Source organism: Salvia hispanica, chromosome 6, assembly GCF_029641045.1.
Source record: "Salvia hispanica isolate PSC_SH4W2 chromosome 6, Shi_PSC_v1, whole genome shotgun sequence".
Lineage (NCBI taxonomy): Eukaryota > Viridiplantae > Streptophyta > Magnoliopsida > Lamiales > Lamiaceae > Salvia > Salvia hispanica.
The window spans coordinates 38,096,923-38,116,826 of record NC_142697.1 but is presented as its reverse complement, the minus strand read 5'-3'; the positions used below and the strand labels follow the sequence as shown (position 1 = coordinate 38,116,826).

Genomic DNA, 19,904 nt, shown 5'->3' with positions numbered 1-19,904 from the left:
CCCAAGTATAAAACCTTAAAATTGTTGAGGTGGTATGTATGATGTATGGTTGTTTCTTTTTGCCGTTCAATAGAAAAACAATCCTAAATTTTTAGTTTTTTGAAATGATAGGAATTTAAGAGTGTCCACGGTAGAGTGGCACAGTCACAAAAATTCTTCCACGGCCATAAAAACTTGTCCCGATCAATAGTTGTCACGCCATCATCACAAATCACATTATTTTATTAATTATTGGTATATTTTAATTGGAATGAAACAAAATTAATTAGACAAAAATAAATAAAATAGAATGGAATGAAAAATATGATTTAGAATAGATTATTTATAAATAAAGATTTTTAAAATAAAAAAAATCAGAAATTGAGAGGCGGCGGCCACCTATTGTGGACACTTTTTAAGAATTATTGTTGTACAATCAAACATCCAATTATATTACTCCTAATGTAAGAAGAAATTAAGTCTCTTCACCAACTTGCATCAAGTAGCAAACTTTCTTAGCTGGTGGTAGATCTTAATTTGTACACGTAATTATCGATTTTAATTTGCAATAACGTGCCATTGTCCTAAAATGTAATTTGACATCTTAACCTACAAGACTATAATTTGCCAAAATTAAAACTGAAATATAGAGTATAAGATAGTAGTACCTTAATTTTCCAATCTCTTATTTTGATGTCTAATATATTCTTTACAAAATATTATAATCCATGTCCCGAAATTATATAATTTTCCTTCATTTAGGATGTATTTAACTAAAAGGCAATGTTTTACCCATTTATTATTAAATCCATATTAAAATCTGTGATTAAAGTATTAATTAATCATAAAAAAATAAATATGAGGCACGCTAGAAAATTCATTATTCATAAAGATAATTTTATTATAGTTTATTATAGGCCAAAATGTATATTGTGAAATTACAAGGACTAAAAACGAAATCCACAGCCCTCGAATATATCACCTTGCATTGTATACTGCATCTCCATCCAGCTCCAGATTCCCCTCTTATGGAGATTCCATCCCTCTTCATCCTCGCCGTCGCCTGCTTCGGCTTCATCACTCTCTCCAAATTCCTACTAAAAATCCTCTCATCGACATGGTCCACATTCATCCGGCCGGAAAAGGATCTGAGATCGTACGGCGCCTGGGCGGCAATCACCGGCTCCACCGACGGCATCGGGAAAGCAATAGCGTTCGATATCGCAGCGAGAGGCCTCAATCTCGTCCTAATCGGCCGGAATCCTTCGAAACTGGAGGCGACGTCGCGAGAAATCCGGCAGATTCACGGCGAGGTGAAGGTGAAAACCGTCACGGTCGATTTCTCCGGTGCCTGGCGAAACGGGGAGGAGATGGCGCGATACGTGGAGGCAGAAATTAGGGGTTTAGATTTGGGGATTTTGATTAATAACGCGGGATTAGCGTATCCGTACGCAAGATTCATGCACGAGGTGGATGATAGGTTGATGGAGAGCGTGGTCGGAGTGAATTTGGCGGCGTTGACGTGGATTACGAGGGCGGCGGTGGCGGGGATGATGGAGAGGGGAAGAGGCGCGATTGTCAACATTGGATCGGGCTCCTCCGCTTGCCTTTCGTCGTATCCGCTTTACACGGTGTACGCCGCCACCAAAGCGTAGGTGTTACTTCACCTTAATTTTATTCATTTGATTTTAGGTAAATGTTAATGTTGAATTTGCAATTTTGGTGTTCTGTGTTCAGATATGTGACAATGCTGTCAAAAAGCATGAATTTGGAGTATAAACAATATGGAATTGATGTGCAATGCCAGGTTGGTGAAGAATTATTAAACAAAGAATTTTTTTCTGGAGATTTAACAGATCTTTCCTCTTTCTATTTTTTTGCATTGCAATTTATCCAATTCAATTCATTTGTTGCAATGGAATAGGGCTCGTCTATGTATAATTTTTTTGGTGTTCCATTTTTTATTAATTTTAGTTTCTTATATAGTAGTAGTAGCTTAATTTTGATTATTTAAATTAAGGTACGCATACATTTGATTTTTAATGTCTTATAAAATTAAAGAATTTGAGAATAAAATGTGACTTGGTCATTAATAGTGGAAAATCGAGTCACATAATATTAAAAATTGAAGTAGATTAATTTTGAAGGACATGCCAATGACAAAAGTGGTTTTATTTTTGAGGTAGAGGTAGTATTAGTTATTGGTATTTACTAACTATCACTAATTTTATAATAAATACTCCATCCGTCTGTCGACGAAAAATAGTTATATTTTGCATTTTGGAATGTCCATGAAAAATAGTCACATTTCAAAAATGGAAACTTCCTCTCATATTTTATTCATTTCTTTTTCTTTCTTTTTATTCTTACCTCTCTTGCTTTATCTAATTTTCTTCATTCTCTCTTACTTTATCAATTTCTCATTAAAACTCATGCAGTACACAAATGAGACTATTTTTCATAGACGGTTAGTATGATATAAGGCACTGTGATGCTGAAATATTTATTCAATAAGAGACTTACTACTCCCTCAGTTCCATAGTAATGGAGGTTGTTCTTTTCGTTACGGAGATTAAGAAAAATTATGTTAGGTGAGTTAAGTAAATGGAGAGTAAAGTGGAAAATGAAAAAAGTTGAGAGATGAAGAGAGAATTAAGTAAGAGAGAGTAAAGTAGATGTGGAAAAATGTGTTGACTTTTACTAAAAATGGAAATGACTTTATTACTAATGACTCTATTACTATAGAACGGAGGGAAGTATAATTTAGTTTATATACATTGCACTAATATTATCCGCCGTTTTAATTCTAAATATATCATTAGACATCTTTTGGCATATTGTGTTTGGAGTACTTTTGCATTTTTTAAAGCCTTTTTTGGGTAAAAGTTCTATTTATTTATATTTAAAACGCAAGAATGTTGTTGACAGATCCCAATGTTGGTGGCAACAAAAATGTCATCTATAAAGAAAGCATCACTATTCACTCCATCTGCAGAGACATACAGCAAGGCTAGCATGAGATGGATTGGCCAAAGTGATGCCATCTGCATACCTTATTGGCCTCATGCATTGCAGGCCTTCCTGATCTCCTTCTTCCCCAACCAACTTGTTGACAACCTTGTCTTCAGATATTTCGTCGGGATGCGGGCCCGTGGCCGGAGGAAGGATCAGAAGCTTCACTCGACTAAGCTTAACTAAACCGTGATCTTTCAAATTGTAAATTGGAAAGTGTATGACTTCATTCTGAATTGTTCACTCTACCAAGTACCAACTAGCTTGATTGGATTTTTTTTTTTAATTATCAAGGGTGTCCACCGGTGATCCTAGTGATTAATTCCCGTGCTGATTTATAGACACCTCAATGGATAGGACAACTGGTCCAATAATTTAAAGCTACTCCATACCCAAAGGCAGGGACCATCGATGTACCAAGTGGAGTACCAACTAGGTTGATTGGATTTTTTAAATACTCCTAAGATCTAAGATCCGATTTGAACTCATCAAACTTTCTAACTGAACTAAAGACTTTGGGCCCATGGGCTTTGCATCCTTTTGTCTGCAATTATAATCCATTAGAGCACTCCCAATGGGCTCGGCGTTAAACTCGGCGATTTTTCGCCGAAAATCGCCGAGTTTTCACCGGCCAATGGGACGATTTCGGCGAATTCTCGGCGTTATTCCTCCCGAATTAACGCCAACCGACGATCCATCGCCGAAACATCGCCGCCCACTGTGGGCGCGATTCGGCGATGTTCGGCGATAATTTTTTTTTTAAACGGCTATATCTATAATTCCACCACTATAAATACTTCCTCTTCCTCCTCCATTCATCACACACAATTCTCTCAATTTTTCAATCTCTTATCTCAATCTTCAATCTTCAAAATTATGAGCTCTAGTAGGAAAAATTCTCGAAAAAGTAAGGATAAGGGCAAAGAGTCGAGTTCGCAAATTCCCAACACTGATGAAGCAAATGAGCAGTGGATGAGCTCGTTGTTGTCGATGGGTTCTCCTCCCGGCCAATATCCATATGCGGGTCCGTCCCCATTGCAGACTCCTACGCCACGCAGACTTTCTCCGTACTTCCAGTCTGCCCTCAGCATGCCCTCTCCAGCCGACGATGTGTATCGCCCCCAGATAGTCACATCGTTGTTCGACACCCCTGGATCAACCCCAGGCGACGAAGAATCTCAGGCCGCGACGTACACAACGGATCCGACACTCAGCACGGACGACTACGAGGTGGAAGAAACGCCCGCCGAGCCGCCTTCCAGGAGCGGGAAGGGGAAGGCGCCGGCGTCGACGGCTGCGACTGATACGGCTTTCGATGAGAAGCCGAAGCGGACAAGGACTACTTACACTCTCGAAGAGTCCGAGCTGATAGCCAACTGCTGGGCGGACACGACGCAAGACCCGGTGCGCAGCAACTACCGGACTGAGATCATGTTCTGGGCGCAGGTTACGGAGAAGTACACGACCAACAAGACTGCCTCGATGAAGGACCATGGCAGTGAGGCGATCCGCCGGCATTGGGAGCGTCTCATGAGGGACTGCGCCCATTTCAACGGTATATATTCTAACTTGATGACGAACATGACGAGTGGCCAGAACGAGCACATGGTCCGAGATGAGGCCATCCGGATGTATAGTGGCCAGTTCTTGTCGAAGGGCTTCAAGTATTGGAAAATCTATGATAGGCTGAAGGATCTCCCCAAATTCCGGACGGAGATGCACAGCGCGCTGCACGGGAAATCGGTGCGCTCGCGACTTAGCGGTGCGGAGAGTGAGGGCAGCGCGATCCCCATCGACTTGTCTGAGGATGGTCCGCACGAGCGCCCTGTGGGAGCGAAGAAGGCGAAGGGGAGGCGGAAGGGGAAGGGCACATCGTCAGATGCCCAGTCGGAATCCCCGTTCTTACAACAAGCCACGTTCTCTTCCAATGCCGCCACTCTGGCGCAGTTGTACACGCTGTACTTCACCGGCGGCGGAACCCCAGAAGAGAAGCAGTCCCTCTGGTCGACCATCCAAAATATGAAGATCAAGATGGACCTCTCGTCGGACGCTTCTCCCTCTTAGTTTTTTAAATCCTTGTTTTTTATGGTTTTTTATTTGTAGTTTTTTTTTTCTCGTTGTATTATATTTTCCAATGATTAATACAACGACGAATTGTTCATTTATAAATCTATTTATTAAACACATTTGTAGGGAAAATTAAATAATATTAAAAATGATGATGTAAAAATGAAATGTTGAGTTAGGGAGAAATAAGGGAGAAATAAGGGAGAAACCATTGGAGCAGAAAGTTGGCTAAAAACTGGGGATAAATTTTGGTGCTGATGTGGCGCTGATGTGGCAGGAGTTAGGGAGAAATAAGGGAGTTTTTAGGGAGAGAATTGGGAGTGCTCTTAAAGCCCATGATTTTTAAAGACAAAATCTTGTGGGCCCACGAGGCCAAGAACCTTACAACAATACATTCAAATTAACAAATTATCCATTTGCAGTTCAAAGTCCTAACAAATTAAACCCTAACAAAATCAAGATGAAGAAAATTGTGCCAGAAAGAGTTTCTATTATTAGGAATAATACAATCACATGCACATGAAAAAGAGAAGAAGATTTCATATAATTACACACATCCTTTTTACTCAATCCGATCTCATCCTGTTAATCTGGTTCAAAGCAGGCTGCAAGATGTTGTAAAGCACCCACCCAATCGCCGGCGCCACCACAAACAGCAGCAGCTGCCCCCTGTTGTCCGCCGCCGCCTCCGCCGCGGCAGCCGCCTCTTGCGGATGGAGGAGCCCCGCCGCCGCTAGGCCACCGCCGAGGCCGGCGATGAGGCCCTTGGTGACCCTCATCTTGTTGATCTGGTTGAGCGCCGGCTGCAGGATGTTGTAGAGCACCCACAGGATCGCCGGGATGATGGGGATCAGGAGGGCGATGCCGCGGTTGTCCCCCTCCGCGATCTCCGCCAGCTGCTGGGCCGCCAAGGCCGGCTCTGCGCCCGACAGGGCCGCGAAGACGGTTCCCGCCACGGCCGGGGCGGAGGCGGGGGTGAGGAATTTGGGGAGGGAGAGGAGGGGCTTTGTGGGCTTGATGGCGGTGGTGGGAGTGAAGCATTTGGGGTTGAGGAGTGCCATGGTTGTGGCCATTGTGGCTGCCATTGTGTGTGTGTGTGTTTTTGGGGGTGAATATGGGTGATCAAGAAATTAGTGTAATTAAAGTTTTGGAATGTGAAAATAAGGGAAAATGGGTAGAAATATTTGGGAACCAATGGGAGTTAGGATTTTGGATTGTTTTCTTATCTTGAGGGTGTGATTGGTGGGTGAGATTTGGACCTCATGTGGAATGTCCCACTTCCATTTTCTTATCACAAACTTTCTTCTCATATTCTTTCATAATTAGGTATATAGTGTTTTTTTGTGATATTTAGTGGAATCGGATGTTGAAAGTATTCACAATAGTAGTTTGTACAGTCCCTTTGTCCGGTCATAAATGTCTCATTTTTTACTGGTTCGGACTTAAGAAATCATTTGACTTTATAAAAAAATGAAGATAAAAATGTTATTGGAACATGAAATATATATTTCTATTAAAAATTTTAGTAATAAAATGTGGATGTAATAAGTTAGCGGAATGTGAGGTTCACTCGCTAGAATTAGGGAGTAAAAGTTAAATGAAATGTTTATTGATGGATCGGTGAAAAAGAAAAAATAGGATACTACTCCCTCCGTCCCAGCTAAAATGACACGTTCCTTTTTTCACATGTTTTGAAAAAAACGTTCCTTTTTTCACGTGTTTTGAAAAAAAATGATACTAATAAATAGTTAAAGTGAAGAGAAAATAAAGTAAAAAAGATGATAATATAGAAGATAGTGTCTTCTATAATATTCTCTAACTTACTTTATTTTTTCTCTATTTTAACTATTTATCATTATTTTTTCAAAAAAAGTGCGAAAAAATTATGTGTCATCTTAGCTGGGACAGAGAGAGTAGTATTTAATAGTGGACGGAGAAAGTACTAGGCTTATGTATGATATTTAGCCCATGATTTTGAGATCCTTTATCCCGATTTCCAAAAGCCCAATTCACGTTTCTGTAATTATCAATAGTTACTATTTGAGTGTCTGTAATTTCATTGGGCCTTTGGTTGGGCTCCCTCTACGTATAATTAATGTTTTAAAACGTTTTGGGCTACTTTAGTAGATTATTACTTATTAGTAATTACATGATATACGAGTACATCGATAAATAGAAGTATAGAACCCTTTTAATAAATGGAGCAATTAAAATATTTCTAAATTTTATTAATAAAACTTGTCCAATATTGTTGGTGTTTGGATGCTACTCTCTCCCCCAATCAAAAGTTCTAATTTATTGTAGGTCCACTCATTTTAATTATTTTAGATAAGGTATCTAATATTTAATTAATTAAAATAATTAGAAATATAGGACATATATTCCACCAATGCCTTTATACAATTTCATAAAATTCATGCCCAAACTTAATGGACGTACATATCAAAAATAAAGAATTTTGAAAAGTCAAACATAAAAAGGTTAGAGTGAGGGGTAGTGTATAAGATGTTAACAATAGCTTGTCGTATAAGTAAAAGCTAGCATACTAATTAGGAGTATTTTTTATTCAACATATGCATGTTTCTTATAAGCATCATGAAGACCAGTACTATAAGTTATGATATCCACTACAACCATATAGTAATTGTCAACAAAATGAAAGCTACAAACCTTGTTACTTTCCCTTTTTCATTACGGATTTTCATTCACTTAGAAAAACAAAATTTGAACCAACACTTTTTCGGTGTTTCAGTTTTTTAACCGATGAATCATTATTTTAACATCTATGTAAAAATGTAAAATCAGGGCATCCGCATCGCGTCTCGATGCGGTCTCTATCTCGTCTATCTCGTCTCGACGAGATGAGACAGCATCGAGACGGCGATACGGCATGCATCTCGTCTCGAAGAGACAAGCCATCTCGCCGCGTGACGCGTCCCGAAGAGGCCGGCCTCGAGCTGGCGAGACACGCGCCTTGGCGACGTGGCGTGCTCCGGTTCGTGCGTGACGCCCACTCGTCGGCCCGCGAGTGTGCGTCGTTTATATCCGTTTAAATTTTTAATTTTATTTTTTAAAAAAAAATCAGGAAAATTCGAAAATAAAATAAATTAAAATATTGTAATTTTTAATTTTTGTATTTTTCATTATTGTAATAAAAATTGAAAATTAAAAAATTTAAATTAAAATTAAAAATACTCCATAGGATTTCAATTATGTATTTTTCGTATTTTCGGATGTTGTAATTTTTGTGGTGTTTAATGATTTAATGAATTATTAGTATTAATTTAATATTTCAATGAAATATCAATTGAATTTGTTGGAAATAAAAATTAAAAATAAAATTGAATGAATAGTTAAGGGATGAGATGGTTAAGAGATGGAGGGATGCAGGTGATGTCTCTTAGTTAAGAGATGAGGTGAAAAGTACAGTGGGGCCCATAAATAGTGAAGAAATAAGACGGTTAAGAAACGGATAAGAGACAGGGATGCGGATGCCCTTAGAACATACATAGAAATGTACTAAGGAGTACTAGTATATTTAAACGCAGGACATCTATATAGTAGCAAGTGTATGGACGATTGTACCATTATGTTGACATTTGGTATGGACTATGTTGACATATATGTACATTCTAACACCCCTATGTGCCAAACAAAATGAAACATTTCATTTTTAGCATGAATATTTTATATAAATGAATTGAGTAGAGAGATTAATAAAATTTATATTTTAAAAAAATGTCATTTTAAATGGAACATCTAAAAAATGAAATTGAGTTTAAATAGCGCGGAGGGAGTAAAAACAAAAGAAATTCATTTAAGTGGACAAGTGGTGGTAACATCTTAGTAGGACTCATGACATTCGTCTTAATTATTTAAATACTATATTAGTTATAACTAAGGTATGGTGGGTGATTAGGTCATATACATTTTTTAGTGCATTGTAGGTCATAGAGTATTACTGTTGCAAGTAATGTCAGGAATCTTAATATTTGTTAAGTTGGGTAAAACAATATTTTTTTTCTTTAATATAAATGATTGCTTGTGTTTATTTGCTTGATTGACAAACAAAATAGATTTTAATGGGTAAATTAAATACATTCTACTATATTATATATCAAGACGCATTAAATTGAATCACAGTTTGAAAACATTGAATTGGGCATCGTGGCCAGCAAAAAACATGCGGATTGAGTGTAAATACCTCTTCAATTAATATCTATAAATATATATGTAATTTAATAAAGACTCTACTGTAGGGAAGTGTTAGGGTGCCACCACCTCTTAAAATAACATCATACCACCATTCCTAGCCAATCATTTATACACATGGACGAATAATAAGCTGCCACGTGGTAAAAAACATCTGAAAAAGATGGCCAGTAATATTTTTCTTGGCCAGCAATATCCAACACGTTATACAACAATATATAGATTGCTGTTTAGCATTTATAATATTGTTGTGTAGCGTTTATAATATTATTATATAAGTAATGTCACGGTATCACTTTAAGAGGGGTTGTCATTTTAATACAAACTCTCTACTATATACATATATATACACATTATTTCCATCAAGTGCATGAATCCAACCGTGTCAGGATTATTAAACCTTGATATTCTCAAGTGGATTAAATCGTGATATTATATGAATAATTTATCACACATTTTAGGAATTGTATAATAAAAAAGCTTAGTTAAAAAGTAGAACGAAGCATCGATTATGCAATTCCCCTTCCCTTTTTAAATTTTCAATTACCAACTATTCAAGTATTCAATAACAGATTACGCTATTTAGTAGAGAAAAAAATAAATTAGTAAATGGTCAAAGTTCAAGAGGGAAAATGCCCTATAATATATGAACTCAAACATATTATTTTGGTTTTCTATGTATTCCTTTCGTTCCAAAAATTATCCTCTTTTATTAACTTGGTCTGTTTCCGAAAATTAGTCTACTTTTTTATTTTAAAAAATTTACACCTTAATTTACACTATTAATTATATGATTCTTATTATCAACTAACACTACTTCAAAGTAATTTTTTATCTTTTTTCACATATTTTACTAATTTGCATCATAATTCGATCGTATTTACCCAAAGTCTCTATTATTAGATGCTGTATAGATTGTGTTATAAATATGCCATCCGCTCAGTAATAGGGTATCACAATTTCCTATTTTCGTCATTCACCAAAAATATACTCCATCAATTTCTTTTTTTATTCATTCCCACCCCACCTATGGGATGGCCCTTTTCTCTATCATGTCGAATACATAATGGAGTATATTAGTGATGGGAGTTCTTTATATGCTATTTCTCTCTCAGATTGCACATTATTTTTAATAACATTTGGACTTTCCAAATATATTCAACAAGACCATGTATTTTGATCTCTTTAGGTGTTTACATAATTTGTGAAAAATGAAAAAGACCACCACCACCACTACAAAAGCAATCTAGCCACCAGCTTATTAGCATCTCTCCTCACATTTTTGCCATATTGCTATTTATTAAGATGATACTTGTATTTATGAAACTAACTTTGTGCGCATATACATGGAGAGAGTATTTATATAGATACATATATTGCAATAAAAAAAATAGTTGCTTCACAAATTTACAGCACTTGACAAATTTAGACCAAATAATATCACATTCCCTTATCGGAATAATATATAATGCCCAGTAGTTATGAATCAAACATGACGTGCCAATTGAGATAATATGCCACCAATATTTAATTGGGCAAAGCTCCCAATAATGGATGAAGAAATTGACTCAATCCTATGGTCCCTTGTCACACACATTTAATATCACTGGTTTATTTTAATACGATAGCAATAAGTCCAAAAGTGGGGAAATTAGGCCAATAGATAGCCATGACCTACATTTTATATACATATTTTTGTTCCTATTAAATAAAATAATTATGATAATCCAAATCAATTGGATCAACTGAGCTCCCTCTCATGGTGACACTTTTATCGTTGATTATAAATCAATATTGTTTTAAATAAGGATTTTGTTTCTTATTTGGGTATATATATTCGAATGATTTGCTATTTCAAAACCTTGAAATTTTATGAAATGTGGATGTTGAGTTCTTGCTTTTCTAATAAACAAGCTATATACCACAAAACTTTACAATCACTCTTCCTTCATTTTATTGAAGTGTATTATTCTATTTACTAGTTAATTACTATAAATTTATAGCAAATTTAAGATAATAATAAACATATACGCTACATTTATATGTGAGCAACTATAATTGGTTCTCATTTCTAACATAGAAATAATAGGTTTCCACTATCCTCATCTTTGTTATATTATCATATATTAATCTTTTAGATATGATTGGGAATCGCAATTTGAGGTCACACCTCAAATTATACAATCTTGGATTAAGTAATGCATAGTAAATGACAATTTCACCCTTGAGATATAGAAAGGATATTCTCCATTACACAATCATTCATTTCATTTTTTGATATATTTCGTAATTGCACAATACTACGAGATAATTATAATACTCCATATAAGGTGAGATTGTGAAAACGTTATTAAGAGGATAGCATTGGTAAATTCTTGAATTTGTTAGATTTGGATAAATTCAATCTCCCAAAATCTTGGGATTGTAGTTAGATACACCCAAATTTCTTTATCTTCTTCTGAAATTCACCATTTTGCATGTAAACAGTATAATTTTCACGCAGTAAAACGTGTGAGTGTGAGCAGAAGCCACAGAATAAAACAGGGTTGACACCTCATATCTTTCTGTTCCCTTCAATTTCAATACATTCCATCCGATTTATAGAGAAAATAAAGGCGTTCTATATAACCTCACACACAGTCACACACATACTATCTCTTTCCGAACAAAAACTCCTCCTTTTCTCTCTCTTACCCTTCTCAAAGAAGAGGAAGAATTCTACACAAATATCCCATCATCAAGATCAAATTTTTAATCATCTGCGAGGCTAAAAATTCAACCGCAAGTAATCACCTGAAAATTCCCTTTTGATCATTGTGAAACCCAAATTCAAGGCTGTTGCTTTGTGATCGGAAATTTTGATGTGTCTTTCATAAGTGGGTTTTTGGGGAAATCTTGTGCGCCTATTGCATGTGAAAAGCTTTTGCTTTTCTGGGTTTTTTTACCCCTTTTGTCTCTTGATCTGTTTTTGTGTAACAATGTGCAGAATCAAGACTGCCCCTTGTTGGTTTTTGTGATAAAATCCCACTTGATCTTCAGTTTGTAAAGGAAATTTAACTTTTTTGGGCGATCGGATGTTGAAAGACTGGATTTTGTGAGGTTAATTTGTTTTGTTGGATTGCGATGATCATTTAGAATCATGATCATCAGCCAAATCATTTCTGGGATTTTTAGATTAACCCTCTTTTTGTGAGAATTCCTTTGTATTTTTGGGTGCTTTTGGTGTGTTGGGATATTCTGTGGTGGTTTTGGGAATGCTTCATTCAACAGTATTCTTCATTTTTAGTATACGTACAATCTACGCTTACACCTTTCTTTTTCTTGTGGAGAAGATAGTTGCTTGTTTGAATGTGTTTGCTTGTTGGATATCATTTGATTTGATGCTTTAATTTGGGTTGTTACCTTTTCTCATTGGATCACATATTGTTTTTTTGTTGATTCTGGTTTGATCATTGATGGGTGCTTGTGTTTCTCACTTTAGCTCTCTGTGATTGGTAGTTGTGACTTTTGGTGTTGTTTTCTTCATCTTTAGCATCTCTTTTGACTTTTCATTCGTTGCATATATTTGATTCTTGATTGTGTATTCATAGCTGTGTTTGTAATGCAGGGTTGATTTTAAAAACAGTGAACAAGTAGCTAGAAAGGTACTGATTATTGTATCTCCTACATTTTACATTTTGTTGTGAATTTGTGATCTTTGAGTAGTTCGATTATCTGTTCTTGCCTAGTTAGAACGGTAGAAAAAATCGAAAAAAAAAGCTTACATTTTGTTGTGAATTTGTTATATTTCAGTAGTTAGACTATCCATTCTTGCCTAGTTAGGGCACTGCAGCGATAGAGCGGTGCCCATGGATGCCACGGCTAGTGGAGCATCGAGCGTTCAGTACCACAACATCACCGAGCAGGCAATCGCGCCCCTTGCTCCGCCTCCCCATGTTGCACACCAGAGGCAGCAACGACATTGCTTTGGGAATGCAACCCCAGGGGAGTTCCCGTTGTCTGCTAACCCCTCCATCGTCCTGCATTTCCTGTCCGCCTGCAATTTAGACCCGCAAGATCTTGCCAAACTCGAGGCAAGTGTGTTTTACTTGCCATTTCCCAAAGTTGGATTCTTGATTGACATTAGAGTTGATGATACCGCTGATTGAATTCATAATGCTTGTTGCAGGCGACTTGTTCGTTTTTTAGGCAGCCTGCGCACTTCGCCCCTGACCACGAGCTCTCATTGGCTGAGCTTGCAGCTCTTGATATGTGCCAGAAGAGGGCCATATTCAAGCCAATGACCATAGAGCAGCAGCAATGCTTGAAGCAGAGTTGTGGTGGCTCGTGGAAGCTTGTCTTGAGATACTTGCTGGCAGGGGAAGCATGTACGAGGAGGGAGAAGTCGCAGGCAATAGCCGGCCCTGGCCACAGCCTCGCTGTGACCTCTAAAGGAGCCGTGTATTCATTCGGTTCCAACAGCTCCGGCCAGCTTGGGCATGGAACCACAACTGAGGAGACGCGCCCTTCCCTAATTAGGTCGGATATGGATATCCTCTCTAAACCTTACGAGAACCCTAGATTTTGCAAAAGGGTAAAGTTGATAGATAATGCACACTTGTTTTGATGCAGATCTCTGCAAGGAATCCGCATTATTCATGCTGCGGCTGGGGCTGGACGAACAATGCTGATTAGTGATGCAGGACGCGTCTATGCCTTTGGGAAAGATTCTTTTGGTGAAGCCGAATACGGGGCTCAAGGGAATAAGTTAGTGACTACGCCTCAGCTAGTCGAATCTTTGAAAGATATCTTTGTTGTCCAAGCTGCTATTGGGAACTTCTTCACCGCCGTGTTGTCTAGAGAAGGCAGGATTTACACCTTTTCTTGGGGAGACGAGAGCAAACTCGGCCATCAAATGGAACCTAATGATCTTGAGCCTCGCCCGTTGTTGGGAGATCTCGAAAATATACCTGTGGTTCAAATTGCAGCTGGCTATTGCTACCTTCTTGCTTTGGCATGTCAACCTAGTGGAATGTGAGTTCCCTACTATCCTTATTTAAACATCAAATTTGTTGAGTTTTTGGCTTTGTGAGTTCCCTAAAACAGACATGCCTCGTTTGTACGTGATTTTAGGTCGGTATACTCTGTCGGGTGTGGGCTAGGTGGGAAGCTTGGGCACGGTACTAGAACGGATGAGAAGCAGCCGAGATTGATCCAACAGTTTGCAGTGTTGAATCTTCAGCCCGTTGTAGTTGCTGCCGGTGCTTGGCACGCTGCAGTGGTCGGGAAGGATGGAAGGGTATGCACGTGGGGATGGGGGCGGTACGGTTGCTTGGGGCACGGGAACGAGGACTGCGAATCAGTTCCCAAAGTAGTCGAGGCACTGAGCAATGTCAAGGCCGTACACGTTGCAACAGGGGACTACACGACCTTCGTTGTCTCGGACGATGGGGACGTCTATTCTTTCGGGTGTGGAGAGTCCTCGAGCCTTGGACACAACACCGCTGCTGCTGATGAGCAGGTTTGATCCCGTCCCAATCCGTGTCTCAGTGTCTCATCTCATGTTGAGACGAGACACTGATTAGGATCTCTCTCTTTTTTTTTTCCTTAAAGAGGATCAATAATGGTTCTCCACAGTTGATGTCTCAATCCGTGACCTAACGTGTCCGTTTGCTCGATTGCAGGGAAACAGGCACACGAACGTGCTAAGCCCGGAGCTCGTGACCTCGTTGAAGGAGGTGAAGGAGAGGGTCGTGCAGGTAAGCCTCACGAACTCGATATACTGGAATGCGCACACATTCGCACTCACGGACTCGGACAAGCTCTACGCGTTTGGGGCGGGTGACAAGGGGCAGCTCGGGGTCGAGCTCGCGGCGAACCAGACGGAGAGGGCGAACCCGGACCGCGTCGAGGTGGACCTCAGTTGACTATAATCTGCCTGTACTGCCCTTTGCCTTTAATCTCATTATTAACATTGCATTGTAGATATATGATGGTTTCATCTCATGGTTTATTGGTATGTGTAAATAGAAACAGTGATTGTGAATAAGGGTAGGATTTAGGAGCTGCAGAATTAACCTCCTTTAGAAATTCGTTAGCTCTTTGTCTGAAACCAGTAAATAGTTTTAAGAATGACTCATCAAGATTTCTTTTTTAACTTATTAAGATTGGTGAAAAAATTGCCTTTTTTAACCATTATTACTAGCGTGTGAAGCTTCTCTTTTGTTCAATGTAGAGGAGTATCTTTAATGTGTTTTTGGTTTCTGTGTTTGGAGATTTGTTTTTATTTTGATGTATTGTGCTGTGTATATTATTGTGCGTAGTGAATGTTAGGGTTGTATTTTTACATTTTTTGTATAATTTAATTCATGTTGAAATTACATTTTTGTAAATTTAAATGCATGCTGAAAGCTGAATGATTTTATTTGGCCTGCAATTTTAAGAGTTGATCACCAGATTAAAATTGTTCAGCCTTTTTATATGAGGCAAATTGCCAAATAAATCACATGAGATGTTGAATTCTGATCCGGTCTACAAAATAAATTCTCTCTCTTTTCGGCGTTTATATACTAATGTTGCAATAGGTTTAAAACGCGTGGATAAAACAATGTTGAAAAAATGAGAGGTTTTAATTATGTTTGAAACGCCGTTACATAACTGACTGACACATATGTGGTAATTTGCTAAAAAGGAAGGAATGATGAGATAAGTACAAAATTCTCATCTTTGATGATTATTATAAATCATAATTAAGAATTTTTTTCCATATATTTTTGTCATAGCATCAGCACCAAAATAAAAAATCTTAATTTGAATAAAAAGATCATGATCAAGATGCATGAAATTTTTAGTAATACTACAATAATAAGAAATTACTAGTAATGGTTCCTTACATAAACATGCACTGGAAACCTAGACGTTTTTTATTGACACGTTTTTTTATTTATACAATAGTGAGCTTATTTCTCTATCTTAATATATTTTGTTATCTCTTCTAATTTATTCTCTCTTTTTCTTTTATTTTATTTTCTCTTACATTAATATTTACAATTCACTAAAGATCACTATCTAATTTCTTATGCCAAATGGCAAATAGAAACATCTTACATAGGCAGAACCAAGGAAGTGTTATAATATTTGATTTCTAGTTGAATTGCATATTTTTGCTAAGTAAAACTGACTTCAAACGCTCTAAAACTTACCTGCAATTTACTAATGTATCCTAGCAATATTTCAATTTACGGTCAAATAACATATCGTTGGCTGAATATTACAAAAAATTAAAATGCTCACGAATTATTTCCATGATTCCTGCATTCCTGTTGAATTTGACTGGAGTATATGATTAAATTTAGAAAATTTTGTATAAAGAAGACGAAAAAGTGTAGAGAAATATATAAAGCCCATCTCAAAGAGAGAAAACCAAAGTTCCACATAAGTTAAAACGAGGTCCTAAAATCGACCAATTCCACAACCCAAGAAACCTAAGAAATCAGGTCCTAAAATCGACAGCATTTGATAACAGCAAAATTTAAGATTTCAAGCAAATCATGTAGAAAAATTCAATACTCCGAAGGTGAGATAACATCATCAATCTTCAAAATCATCTTCACAACTTGTGTTGCAAGCAGAATCTGCTGCTGTTTCCCGATCAGAGTCTCAAAAACGTTCTGCTCACGCATGTCGTTTGTGCCAACGTCGTTGCAGTCGATACCGCAGCAGCTGTTGTTTTCCTGCACATTGAAGATCATGTCCATGTTAGTACTCGTGTTTACAGAAAGCTAGTGATGCAAAGGGCGGTCATTATCTGATTCTGATGAAAGGAATGCGCGAGACAAGAAGCCGGGTGTGAAATTACCTTGATTTGCTGGGATTTGACAGCGGATAGAGTTTCTATAGGTTGGAGGCCGCTGTTTTCAGCCAGTGCCATCGGGATAGCATCTAAGGCATCTGCAAAGGCTCTGATTGCATACTGCAAAATTGGAAGATTATTGTTATGCTAAAAATGTCTTGAAAGTGGAAACTGAAGGTTCAAGAGGGAAGGATGTGGGCTGACCTGCTCAACTCCGGGGTACTTATCAGCTGCTGCTTCCACAGCAATTGAGCAGGAAATCTCAGCTGAGCCACCACCATATACTATGGAGTTGTTACGGATGAGATTCCGAGCAACGCACAAGGCATCATGAATACTACGTTTTGTTTCCTCTATCATCATCTTATTACCTAAAGCATTGTCAGGAAACAAGAATCAATCCGCATCCGTGTTCTAGCATTTGACATGAGCACACAACCCAAAGTAAAAACATAAAATAATAAGTGAATCGACCATGGAAAATCTCAACTGCCTCTGATAGATTTAAAATCATATCAAAATGTAGAACTTGAAAGAATACCTACCACCACGTATAAATATGGTCACGGCCCTTGAATTCGCACAGTGTTCAATATATATCATCCGATCCTTAGTGGTGCCAAAAGCCTTTTCTCGAACCAAACCGGCCTGACATGAGTAATCAAAGAGTTAGGTCATATGGTTTCTTAGATGTAAGTATGACAACGTACAAGCTTACCTTGCCCAACTTTTCTGTTGTTAACTCCTGAAATCTGGGAACAATTCTCCCACCTAATAACAAAGTCGAGAAAATGTTTTGTAAGATGTGCCAACTAGAGAAAGTAACATAAGTAAAAAAATATTCAATAAATTGTAGGATTGCCAAAAACCTGTGGCTATGGCTATCAGCTCTAACTCCACACCACCAACCCATCGGACAGCAGGCAAATTCCTGTGCATCAACAGATGGTTTGCCTCATCATCAAAACCCCATTGGCAGATCACCAGAGTGGCCCCAACATCCTGTGACAAATTGATGATTTTAAATTACACCAAAGTCTTTACTTCTATGGATTTCAAGCATACATACCAAACATAGATCAAACCATGACAAGGATGGACATGATTTATTGTTGCCACAAATTTTGCAAAGATTGTAGAAAAAACAATTATGAGCAAACAATATAACATACATAAAAAAGTCACCTTGCATTTTTGAACCATATCATCGAAGTACTTCTGCTCTTGTTGACGTAAAGTTTGGAACTTTTCCACAGTATCAATATCGACCTTATGTTTAGTCTTTGGCTTTGGTGGCTCAAAGGGGCAAGTCAAAATTGCAATATGTGCATCCTCAATCTGTTTTGGCATTTGGGGATGACTCATATCTTTGTCTACAACAATTCCATATATTAGTTCTGTATCCTCTAGCTTCCCGCCAACTTTCCCTTCTACTTTAATCAAGTCAAGATTGACATCCCTCCTCTCTAAATCTGCAACAGCGAGCACGGCTTTGACTGCAATTTCAGCCAAACTGCGCTTGCACCTATTCACTCTGCAGAGCATATTTTACAATACAAAAACAAGTCAAAATCAGCAGGCTGAATATTAGTATTTGGAACTTAACAATCCAATAGCAATTGAATGTAAAGTCCATTAAGCAAATTTTCACATGATCAAGACAATAATAACTTAATAATGCTAAGAGCATAAAAAAGACAATGAACAAAATTTCATTCTGAAAAGCAGCAGCAGAGAGGGAAAGAGACATTGCTTTAGCAGAACTCATCAAAACAAGTTCTTAAGCTTCCTCACTATGCACAATGAAAAGAACATCGAAAACTGTAGCTCAGATCTGGATCTCCTAAGATATGAACACTCCACTAGAGTTCACAGTACCCATCAAAAATTTTAAAAACTTGCCAATTTTAAAAATAAGATAACAAAGAAAATGCAATATACTCAAATAATAGCATGAGTTTCAAAGAAGGGCATATCAGCACTTACATCTTAGAGGATAAAGTAGTCATACAAGTCCGGATCAAAGGCTCCGCATCTGCGCTGCTAAATTCAAATTTATGCGCTATACTCTCCAAATGCTCAAAGGCAATCTTCGAAGCCAGCTCATATCCCTCAGCAACCCTAATTGGGTGAATTCCACGCTCCAACAGCTTCTGAGCTTGTTCTAGAAGCGAACCTGCCATTACAACAACTCCAGTCGTCCCATCCCCTATCTCATAGTCCTGACTCCGCGACAACTCAACCATGAGCTTCGCAATCTGGTTGTCAACATCCATCTGCTCCAAAATCGTCGCACCATCATTTGCTGACATCAAAAGCAGCAATTATTTACACAGAAAAAATCAAGCAGAAATCTAGCACGGAGCTATCAAAAGCAGAAAACAAGGAATAGTTTTTACTCGAAGCTATCACAATGCTACATATTAAATCCAAAACCCTAGGAGTTCAATTAAAAGGAAAGGGAGCAAAACAGAGTGAGGGCTTACTTATGGTGACCTCGCCGTCGGGGCTCTGGAGCATTTTATCCATGCCCTTGGGGCCTAGGGAGGTGCGGAGGATCCGCGCCACCGCTTTGCCGGCGGAAATGTTGGCCTTCTGAGCATCGAGGCCGCGCAATCTGGTTTTCTGCTCCTGCTCCCGTATGATGAAGAAGGGGCGGCCGAATTCGTCGAAGGCCAGCGACATTGTGCGGGTTCGGGCGAACGGATCGGATCTTCAAGCAGATCCGAATAGGAAAATGGGGAAAAGAGGAAGAGTGGAGGGAAGGAGAGTGATTTCAGAAATTTCTCCAAGGTTTAGATTT

At 38.2% G+C, this 19,904-nt stretch overlaps 4 protein-coding genes across 4 annotated transcripts; 2 read left to right on the top strand and 2 right to left on the bottom strand.

Moving 5' to 3' along the window:
• The first annotated feature begins 935 nt into the window (after positions 1 to 935).
• On the top strand, positions 936 to 3,280 carry LOC125204579 (very-long-chain 3-oxoacyl-CoA reductase 1-like). The gene is made up of 3 exons (XM_048103266.2): positions 936 to 1,630; positions 1,717 to 1,786; positions 2,908 to 3,280. The coding sequence occupies exons 1-3, from the start codon at positions 1,008 to 1,010 to the stop codon at positions 3,175 to 3,177; spliced, it is 963 nt and encodes a 320-aa protein (XP_047959223.1). The 5' UTR covers positions 936 to 1,007; the 3' UTR covers positions 3,178 to 3,280.
• Positions 3,281 to 5,528: 2,248 nt separating this feature from the next.
• On the bottom strand, positions 5,529 to 6,210 carry PSBY (photosystem II BY). The gene has a single exon (XM_048102872.2). The coding sequence runs from the start codon at positions 6,141 to 6,143 to the stop codon at positions 5,625 to 5,627; it is 519 nt and encodes a 172-aa protein (XP_047958829.1). The 5' UTR covers positions 6,144 to 6,210; the 3' UTR covers positions 5,529 to 5,624.
• A 5,650-nt stretch (positions 6,211 to 11,860) lies between these two features.
• LOC125207962 (ultraviolet-B receptor UVR8) lies at positions 11,861 to 15,447 on the top strand. The gene is made up of 7 exons (XM_048107486.2): positions 11,861 to 12,055; positions 12,878 to 12,914; positions 13,063 to 13,343; positions 13,439 to 13,788; positions 13,882 to 14,283; positions 14,383 to 14,770; positions 14,934 to 15,447. The coding sequence occupies exons 3-7, from the start codon at positions 13,119 to 13,121 to the stop codon at positions 15,174 to 15,176; spliced, it is 1,608 nt and encodes a 535-aa protein (XP_047963443.1). The 5' UTR covers positions 11,861 to 12,055; positions 12,878 to 12,914; positions 13,063 to 13,118; the 3' UTR covers positions 15,177 to 15,447.
• Positions 15,448 to 16,632: 1,185 nt separating this feature from the next.
• Positions 16,633 to 19,894, bottom strand: LOC125207961 (T-complex protein 1 subunit epsilon-like). The gene is made up of 9 exons (XM_048107485.2): positions 19,588 to 19,894; positions 19,088 to 19,406; positions 18,287 to 18,635; positions 17,971 to 18,103; positions 17,820 to 17,872; positions 17,647 to 17,749; positions 17,306 to 17,472; positions 17,108 to 17,221; positions 16,633 to 16,982 (listed from the first exon to the last, which is right to left on the bottom strand). The coding sequence occupies exons 1-9, from the start codon at positions 19,784 to 19,786 to the stop codon at positions 16,812 to 16,814; spliced, it is 1,608 nt and encodes a 535-aa protein (XP_047963442.1). The 5' UTR covers positions 19,787 to 19,894; the 3' UTR covers positions 16,633 to 16,811.
• Between the last annotated feature and the right edge of the window lie 10 nt (positions 19,895 to 19,904).

Excerpts from the sequence above, each read along its gene's own strand:
- LOC125204579 (XM_048103266.2), top strand. The coding sequence starts at position 1,008 with ATGGAGATTCCATCCCTCTTCATCCTCGCCGTCGCCTGCTTCGGCTTC. Across the intron at positions 1,631-1,716 it reads GTGTACGCCGCCACCAAAGC|ATATGTGACAATGCTGTCAA; the intron begins GTAGGTGTTACT and ends TTCTGTGTTCAG. Across the intron at positions 1,787-2,907 it reads GAATTGATGTGCAATGCCAG|ATCCCAATGTTGGTGGCAAC; the intron begins GTTGGTGAAGAA and ends TGTTGTTGACAG.
- PSBY (XM_048102872.2), bottom strand. The coding sequence starts at position 6,143 with ATGGCAGCCACAATGGCCACAACCATGGCACTCCTCAACCCCAAATGC.
- LOC125207962 (XM_048107486.2), top strand. The coding sequence starts at position 13,119 with ATGGATGCCACGGCTAGTGGAGCATCGAGCGTTCAGTACCACAACATC. Across the intron at positions 13,344-13,438 it reads AAGATCTTGCCAAACTCGAG|GCGACTTGTTCGTTTTTTAG; the intron begins GCAAGTGTGTTT and ends TGCTTGTTGCAG. Across the intron at positions 14,284-14,382 it reads GCATGTCAACCTAGTGGAAT|GTCGGTATACTCTGTCGGGT; the intron begins GTGAGTTCCCTA and ends ACGTGATTTTAG.
- LOC125207961 (XM_048107485.2), bottom strand. The coding sequence starts at position 19,786 with ATGTCGCTGGCCTTCGACGAATTCGGCCGCCCCTTCTTCATCATACGG. Across the intron at positions 17,473-17,646 it reads GACCATATTTATACGTGGTG|GTAATAAGATGATGATAGAG; the intron begins GTAGGTATTCTT and ends ACAATGCTTTAG. Across the intron at positions 17,222-17,305 it reads AGTACCCCGGAGTTGAGCAG|TATGCAATCAGAGCCTTTGC; the intron begins GTCAGCCCACAT and ends CCAATTTTGCAG.